The sequence below is a fragment of the Microtus ochrogaster genome, chromosome 2 (genome assembly GCF_000317375.1).
Source record: "Microtus ochrogaster isolate Prairie Vole_2 chromosome 2, MicOch1.0, whole genome shotgun sequence".
In the NCBI taxonomy this organism is placed as follows: Eukaryota; Metazoa; Chordata; class Mammalia; order Rodentia; family Cricetidae; genus Microtus; species Microtus ochrogaster.
The window spans coordinates 923242-932766 of record NC_022010.1 but is presented as its reverse complement, the minus strand read 5'-3'; the positions used below and the strand labels follow the sequence as shown (position 1 = coordinate 932766).

The 9525-nt window shown below is 43.2% G+C and overlaps 1 protein-coding gene across 3 annotated transcripts in view; it reads right to left on the bottom strand.

Moving 5' to 3' along the window:
- Pitpnb (phosphatidylinositol transfer protein beta) overlaps window positions 1-9525 on the bottom strand; it is a 53537-nt gene that overhangs the window by 17411 nt on the left and 26601 nt on the right. For 2 of the 3 annotated variants that reach the window (XM_005344214.3, XM_005344213.3), the window contains exon 8: window positions 2163-2240. The exons of the other annotated variant lie outside the window; for it this stretch is intronic. In XM_005344214.3, the coding sequence (XP_005344271.1) occupies window positions 2163-2240 (78 nt within the window). The remainder of the gene's footprint in view (window positions 1-2162; window positions 2241-9525) is intronic. 3 annotated transcript variants of the gene reach the window in all.

Here is a 9525-nt window from a genome sequence, read left to right as displayed (position 1 = left end):
CTCAGCCTGCACAGTACAGCAGAGCATGTGCCATACCCTCAGCCTGCACAGTACAGCAGAGCATGTGCCATACCCTCAGCCTGCACAGTACAGCAGAGCATGTGCCATACCCTCAGCACTCACTGGCAGTGCCAGTTGTTGTCACGCCCACACACATTTCTTCTGTTCTCACCCTGCCACCAGCACCACCAGGCAGAGTAAGGACACATGCCCACTGACCAAACCCATAGGTGCTCGCTCATTCCCATGTGTGCTCAGCTATTGTCACGAATGTAACCTTTATGACCTTGCACATCTGTATATGGTGGTTTGGCTTGTTTTTCTTCATTACCCCAACATTCCAAAGCCATGGCAGCTCAGTCAGAAGACTTGCTTGCTTCTTATGAATACCTCCACCTACCACCGCGTGGATGAAGTGAGCAAATGATCACTAAGGAGATGGGTCAGAGGAGCCTTCTGATGGGCAACATGAAGTCACTGTTGGACTTGCTTCTCTAGGCACAGCCCATTACGACTCATGCCTGTCATCTTAAGTGTCATGAGGCCAAGGAGGGGAATCACTAAGTGTTCAAGGGCTGCTTAGGCTGTATGGTGATCCCCAGCTAGCATGGGCCCCATCATGAAACCCTGTCTCCAAACAAACTTAAGCTACTCCAGAATTTTAAGTAATAATCAACTAGAGATAAAGGTCTATGGGTAAGAATACATCAAAGTAACAAAGCAAGAACAAGCAAAGTTATTTACACACATTCTAATTTCCTAAGACGCAGAAAAGCCAAGCAAAAGTAAAAAAACATTAAGTAATTCTACAGTTGGTTGGAAAACCTCCTAGAAGTACCCTATGGGAAAGCCCACCATGTGACAGGTGTGTAAAACCTATCCTCCAGACTCTGGTAATTGGGTGAAAGAACTCAGTATTTTGTCATAAGCCTTCTGCTTTTTCATCTCCTGTGAAAGCACTGCTAGCCAGAGTCGGCATCACCTCAGCAGGGATCGAGGGATATATCCTGGAGACACCCCAGCCTGGCCTAGGGGTGTCTAGAGGATGTAGCTACAAACCTGGAAAAGGGTGGGGGCACTGAGCAAACCCTTAGCGTGGACTCAGATGATGCTTGTGTGACATTTACCACTTCCTGAGTATTAAGTCTCTAGTCATGGTTTAGGTTGGAAGAGTTTTAAACTCTACCCTGTAAACAAATGTGAAAATAAGACAAATTATGATTCTGTCTTTCCTTTCTAAGATAGGGTCTCACTGTGTAGCCCTGGCTGTCCTGGAACTCTACACACACCAGGCTGGCCTTGAACTCATAAGAAATCTACTGCCTCTGTCTGAGTCCTGGGATTAAAGCCGTGAATGACCACACCCTGCAATGGCTCATTTCACATTAAACAAAGTCAGATCCCTCCTTCCTTTTAGTTGATGCAAAACAGTTTACAATATAGTTATAACAGGAATTATAATAGGGCCATTCAGGGATCCTCTACAGGAGCAGCCAGCACTGTAACGACTCCTGATGTAACCAGTTAGACCCTGGCTGCCAAGAAAATCCTATGGGTAAAAAAAATCTGCTCAGGTCAGGTTTGGGTGTTTATGTGCCTCCTGGTCTGTCAAACTAATTAGAATAACCTGCCGCCAACACTTAAGCCTTGTTTAAGGGATTCCATTTGGTGGAGTGCACTATACAACAAGACTATGTTGGAATTGCTTTTCCTACTTCATGAATGGTGTGAAGGTGTGCTCTACCTGAATGCAAATACTTGCCACGAAAACTGCTTTGGTGTTCAGCTCTCCAGAAACCTACCTACCAAAAAGGTCAGGGAAACACCTGTGTGACGGGAACTCGTTTAGAGTAGATGCCAACTAGACCCCACTACAAGCCTTCATTTAACATGGATTTCTTTACTGTCTGGAGTCAGAAGATGTCACAGTCCCCAAAGAGCAAACCATCTGCCCCTCTTCAGGTTCCTCAGCATGGCATGACTCTGTTAATGTAGCACACACTTACAGGCCAACTGCAAATGGTCCTAAATCCTTAAGCAAAGAAAACCCTCTGTGCAGCTTTTATTTTTCATTTAAACACTACCACCTCTTTTAAGAATTGGGACCTGTCAATTATTATGTTGTCAAGACTCCACTTGTCAGCAAGGTCAGCAGCTAATACCTTCCAGTTAGGTCCCAGGGGGCCTCTTTTGGTCTTGACTGAATGGAATAATGCAGGGTCTTCATCAGCTTTGTAGTCCTGTAAAGCAAAACAGAGTCAAAGATGAAGAAGAAAACCAGAAACCATTTTTTAATCTTGCCAGGCGGCTTTCTGCAGCTAGAGCTCCCTGTGCCTTTACACATGGGGAAACGGTCCACACACAGCACCCGCAGTTTGTATCCCATTACTTCCTAAACTTTTGTCTCAACTATGGAATTAGGAGTGTTGAGTGATAGCAGCCCACCAAGATCAGTTGCATTAGAGTTTGAGGGCTGACAGTCAGCAGACATGCTGAAGAACTAACACCTGACTTTCGACAGCACCTGCACATGGTGCCGCTGGGCTGCTTCTGTCACTGTGAGCCACTACTGCACTACACAGACCACAGGCCCTGTTTCCTGCACGTCCCTCCTCCCTTCCTGGCTAAATCTGTGTTCTTCACGGTCATAAAAGGTAGGAATGGGTGACTGAAACTCTTCAGTAACAACAAACCAGCAATGACCACAAAATCTACGACTCACGCATGTAAGCTCTGTTTCGTTCAGTGCATTCTGCCTGGCAGATTGTACAAAATGAGTTAAATCATTTCACTCAACTGAAGTTCCTGTCCCTTTCCCCTGCTCTCTCCAAAGGAGCCAAGTTATTTTTGGAGTGTGCACAAATGGCGGGAATTTCACTAATTGTCACAACACAGACCCAGGGTGCACCATAGCACTTGCAAAGGGCACAAACACTGTGCAGAAAGTGCCCAAACCAGGCTGAGAAGAAACCCTGGCTGCAAACTGCAGTTCTTTGGTAAGAGTCATTCAAGCAAAGCATGCACGGAGCATGTTCCAAAGCGAAGAAAATATACTGGCAAGTGGTCACTTAGAAGAGACCAGTTAGTAAATGCATATGGCATGCTATTAATTCCTAGGGAGGGTTATAAATAAACCATGAGAAAGATCAGGGGGTAAAAAACTAAGCTTTTTAGAAACATGCTTGGGTAAACATGTGACCCTGTACTGGAGGTCATCTCAACACTGTCTCAGAAGCTAGAGAAAGGGCTGAAATTGTTAAACACATGAAGCTGGCTGGCTTCACTGGGTCTCAATAATTTGAAATAGTTAATGTAGTATGGCCAGGACATAAGGGCAGTCAACATTATGCAGAAAGGACACACAGGGAGGAGCAGACAAGCAGAACCAGTCACTTCACCTGTGTGTACAACAGCACTGATTTCTCTCTGCCAGCTGGGATGAGGTCATAGACCCACACCTGCATCATTAGAACTGGCATGCTTTCTCGACTCAGAAAAGAAGCAACTAAATAGGGGATCCTAAAACTTGCACTCAGAAGAAGTAAGCTACCTGAACAAACACATACCTATATGCCTCTAAATCGTTCTCTTCTAGAGCAAAGGCTAGAAATTAAAGCCCACTTTTCCCCCAAATTAAAAAGCATCGTTACATCAATGACTTCTAGTACCATTTCCTTCCATCAAAGATCCTACGGAATAGCTACCACAGGACAGTAAGGGCCAGAACACAGGGTTGGTTCCTAACATCAGTCTAGTTCAAAGTGGCATACAAGACAAGACAAAACAAAACAAAACAGGTACCCAAAACCCAAGAAGTATCTATTACCTACCAAAGGAGAAGAGAGAACATTCAGTCAGAATCAAAACCAAACAAAACCAGTTAAGAACACACCCCATTCCAAGAGACAAGTGGCCTTCATATTCAAAAGTAAAAAGAAGCCGGGTGGTGGTGCAGCACACCTTTAATCCCGGCACTCGGGAGGCAGAGGCAGGCAGATCTCTGTGAGTTCTAAGCCAGCCTGGTCTACAGAGTGAGTTCCAGGACAGGTTCCAAAGCTACAGACAAACCCTGTCTCACAAAACATAAACAAAAGTGGAAAGAAAGGCATACCATGTTTAAAACATTTCAGCAACTAAATTCTAACCGCCAGTCTAATGCCCAGAAGGCTGGCCATGATTCACCAGCCTATGAGAGCGAACCCACGCCCTTTTTCTCTTTTGACTGGGGTGTGAGGTGGCCATGGCCACACCAGTCCTGTTTTCCTTTTATTTTTACCAAACCTGAGCTGTAAGTGAATTGAATAGTAAACACATTTCTGTGCGTGAGTAGCTGACAGTTATAGGTTGTACTACTGTTTTATGTGAATTAATAATAAAAATGCAGAAGGCTAATACATGCCACAGCAGCAAGACAAGCCTTGGTTTTGGATGTATTCAACTGTGAAAGGGAAGAGGGAAACAGGAGTTTAGAACTGAGTGTGGAAAACTGTGGAGTGCTGTGAAATTTAAACCTGCCCCATACACATGGGAAGAGTAAGTAAACACAAAATAAACTGTACACAATTGCCTCTATGGTCAAAGGAATAAAACCAATGGCATTAAAGAAAGGCAGTCCCTGCACTAGGGCCAAGCAAATTCTGACTGGCATCAATCATTTCCAAGTCGGCCCCAACAGACCAGCAAAGGTGTCAACTAGAGGGTCAAAATAGAGAGAGACCTCACTGTTTCTTTACTCCAGTTCCATGGCAGGCAGATACGTCACACATCTACAGAAACCCTCTGCAGTAGATGCAGAAACTAAAGAAACCGAAAACCTTATGAAAGTGTCACTCCAGACCTGACACTATTTCAGAGGGCACACCACACCAGCAAGCCTTCATCATCAATGCGAGGTAGCCATGGCTGCTTTTCTAAAACGCATCATGAAGCTCACCATCCAGTAAGGAACTGATAAAAGTTCCCTATACCTGGACTTCAACCAGAGTTTTATGTGTATGGGTGTTTTGCCTGGATGTGTATCTGTGTACCTCACACGCAAACACTGCCTTCAGAAGAATCTAGAAGGTGGCACTGGATCCACTGAAACTGGAATTACAGAAGGTTGTGAATCACACTATGTGGGTAATGGGAAGTGAACCTGGTCCTCTGGAAGAGCAGCCATCTCTCCAGCCCCTCCTGAACTCTTTGATCTGTTCCCTGGCTCATATGACTAGACCGCACAGCCCAGCCACAGGTGTAAACAGGTGTAAGTAATCCCAGGAAGCAGACAGTTAAAAACCAAGAAGCAGTCCCAGCACCAGGAGTATCCAAGTGGGTCTTCTCTTTGTTTTTTTCTCTAAGAATGCAAAGCAGCAAACACTAAAGATATACTAAAAATATAATATAACCCAATTATTAACAATAGCACCTTAACCCTGACAGGTGAGAATAATGTACCTTGTCAAAACCTAGACATTTTGCCTGAGTTAGTTTGAATCTGTAAATGTTTAATCAGTTGAATTAAGTAGCATAACATGAAAAGGCAGAAAGTGGATGCAGTTTTCACAACCTCAATTTTGTATTTCTGCAATAAACACTATTTTCTTTTTTGAATAGTATCTTCTTGCTGAATTTTACGTTGGGTATCTGATTTGGTCTCTGGATTTGAAAATGGGTTGATTTATATCCATATCACAATGAACAAATATATTCCTTCATGTATGACAGTTTCTGCATACAGAATGCAACCTCAGCTACCAATTACAGCTGCAAATGAGCAATAGTGTGGAATGAGACAGCCTGCTGGCTTTGTTAGTATTCTGTCTCCTCTGGGATCCCAGGGGGAAAGGGAGGCTCTGATGAAGAGAAGCCCCTGGCTCATGGTTTATTGTGCTGGCCACCAGCTGCAGGCTTCTCATCTCATTAGTTCTTTTAGAATACTGTGGGTGAAGACAGCTGCAGTCTGCTTGAGTCTTCAGCTCTTGGGTATTCTGAAGGCTGAATCTGCTATGCACTTTCTGTAATCCTTGGGAAAAAAAGAGCAAATTCACTAGGCCAAGGAAATACACTTAAAAAAAAAAAAAGGTTTTAAAATCAGGTTTAAAGGGAGCAAAATCTCATTATACTAAGGTGAATTGTGTTTAGCATTTTTTTGTGATCTGATTTTAATTACCTAGACAATGCCCAGAGGCCTGTTCAGGATCAGGACCTGTGAAACCATCATTATTAGCTGGGTGCACCTTTCAAGACAGTACTTGCTCCTCCATCAATAGTGCTCAAATGACACAAAAGCACAATGGCATCAGCGTAAGACAACATTGAATTCGTGCTAACCAATGCTATATCACCCAAACTCTTATTTAAGTAAAAATGAAGTCGAATGGAAGCCAAGATCCCCCCACCTCCCCCAGAACAAACTGAAGTACGATATGGTAAATAAATGGATTAGTGTCTCCACAATGGAGTCACAAGAGTGCAGTCATTAACCTCATCTAAGGAACTGCTCTGTCCTGGAACAGGAAAGCTACACTACCTCTCGGGCACACATCTGTTATTGACCACCACTCTCAACAGAAACCACGTTAATTTTGAAGACAAAGAATATTAATTTTATGAATTTTTTAGCCTAGTGGCTGCCCCCCAAAATACAAGCATACAACCTTTGCTGAGCCAACCTAAGTATGTCCTTGCACCCAGATTTAACTCATGATTATGAATGGGGAAGGGAGTAGGAGGTGAGTTTCTTGACAGCTTGTGGAAAATCAAGATGAGCCCCAGACACCAGAAACCATTTAAGAGTGCGCATGGGTTAGCAGAGGTGAGGGTAAGCAGAAACAGGAACAGCTACTCAAAAGCACCAGCCTTAGCAACACCCTGATACCTGCTCATAAAGAACAGACCCAGTCTATACAACCCGCTGCCCACAGGGAGTTTCACAAAGTAAACGTTAGGATCCCGCATCTGATGATTAATTAGGTGTCTACTCAAACAGCTCAGAGATACTCACTGAGTTTAAAATGCAAGGGTACTACTGCTCAATTCAGCAAAGCTTAGAGAGGCTGAATGAAATGTGAAGACAAACAGCAAGCATCCACTCTACTAACACCACTCCACTCCCTTTAAATATTAGGAAAGAAAATGTCTCTAATCCCAAGGCTGACAGTATGCCTGGAGTTGACGAAATGTAAGCCACACTCCAGGCCAGCATGTTTAAAAAAGTGTTTGCACTGAATGTTACTGTAACAAATAACAGAGAAAGAAATAACATTTACTAACTTGTTTAATAAACCAATTTCAACAGTTATTTTCCAATCAGCAGCTTTCTTTTCTGTTTTTAATTACATCTCCCCAGTGACTCCTCACCCTTGCAGGTTCCCACAGAGTACCATTAATACAGTATAAGTAAATCTCATTAATTCAGGTTCTACCACCTTGGAATTCCTAATCACTAGCACAGGGGCTGGGCTGAAGTTTATCTTTGCATGATCTATGAAAAAAATATTTGCTACACAAATTAATAGAGTAACAAGATCTCAGGAGGGCTGTTTAAACAGTTCAGAAGTGTTTTAGGGCAATTCAAAAGCCTTCATTTGCATATAATTATTATGCTAATTACAAATCATTCTTATCTATTCATTAAAGCAGAGTCCCAAAGGACCACTAATTGTCAATAACTTGTTGGCCTAGTTTCTGTTACTGAATGCACCTCAGAGAAACAAAACAGCACTAAAAATATTCTATAATGCAGCCCCCCATGAACCCTAAAACCGCATTTACAAACACCTGTATGGAGACCAAAGACACAATCAGTGTGGTCGAGAAGTGCGAACAGTGTTTCATTCTTTCTAATTCTACAGAGACCCTTCAAACAGTCATGGAGTGTCAAGATGATCCCAGATGGGCTGTGGGTATCACCTCATGGTAGGCAGACCTAGGTTAGAGAACAACCAAGCTAGCAGCTTCTTCCTGCTTTCTAATGCTATCCTTTCCTTGCCAGACGTCAACGCCCTGTTTATGAGAGCAGATCACCAAAGAAATAGCAATGTCAGAATTTCAGCTCTGGAAAAAAAGTTTACTACAAAATATGTGATATGACACACTGTTCAAATGACAACAGAGCAAGGAAAAGAAATGGTGCTCCCAAAGGAGACGTTGCTGCGGTACAGTGCGGATGCTTGCGTTGACAGTGCCTAAAATAACTGCCTGTGGTTCCCGCTCCATCCCTTCCCCCCAAAGGGGGCCGAGTTTACTGTTCTGGCTTTGTTTTATGTACAGAATTACCCTGTTACTTATTATTTTAACATTGTCATTACTATATGTTACTATATTATACCCCTTAAAAATGAAGAGACTGTGACCCTGGTGTCACAGTCTTTAACAACCTTAGTACTCAGGAGGTAGAGACACATGGATCTCTGATTTGGAGGCTAGCCTGGTCTTCACAGTGAGATACCATTCTCAAGAAATCAACAAACAGCCAAGCGGTGGTGGTGCCACATTTAATCCTAGTACTTGAGAGGTAGAATTAGGCAGATCTTTGTGAGTTCAAGGTCAGCCTAGTCAACAGAGAGAGTTCCAGGACAGCCAGTACTACACAGTGAAACCCTGTCCTGAAAAACCAAAATGAATGAATGAATGATGCTGCCTGACTTTCTCATGTACACCATGTGCCCCCACCCTAACATCTCCATATATAAACATACATACACATACAATTATTTCAATGTAGGCATTTAACAGTCTAGATACCAATGAAATAAGTTTTAACACAATAAACATGCCATTGTCAGCAAAGGTCCTCCTCATTCATTTTAAAACCAAATTGCACCTGAGATGTTTGGCAGTGTTCTAACACTTCTGTTCCCTTTTAACTGACGGCACATCACAGAAGACACCATAGCAAATGATGTCAGTTAAATAGGGAATGCCCTTTGCTGGGCCGGGTGTACCCTACCTGCCCTGCAGCTCCTCAATCCAGGATCCTGTGTGGTCTGTTGGTATAAAAATTACTAAAAACTATAAAGCCATTTCCTTTCTGTAAAAGCAGACTCCAGCACCATCATTTGTGCTTGTGTTTTCTGGACTAAGCCAGGCAGCAGAGCACTCCAGCAATGCTAAATCATGCCCCCAGGGAAGGGAAAGGGTGTTCCCTGCTCAAACACATTACCCACACACAACCCCAGAGCAGGAATTAGGCTGTCCTCAATACTACATTCTAAAAACAGGGACTGTAAGACCTCTGCCCCCGCTCAACTTAGGGAGCAGCCTCTACCTTCACTCCAGGACTGGGAGGCTGGGAACCAGCCTGGTCTACACAGCAAGTTCTGGGTCAGCTAGGGGTCCAGAGTAAGTCTCCTCAAATAAATACATAGAATAAAATAATTTAGACTTCTGAAAAAACTTTTTTTTTAAAAAAGATTTTATTTATTTATTATGTATACAGTATTCTCAGTATTCTGTCTGAAGGTATGCCTTCAGGCCAGAAGAGGGCACCAGATCTCATTACAGATGGTTGTGAGCCACCATGTGGTTGCTGGGAATTGAACT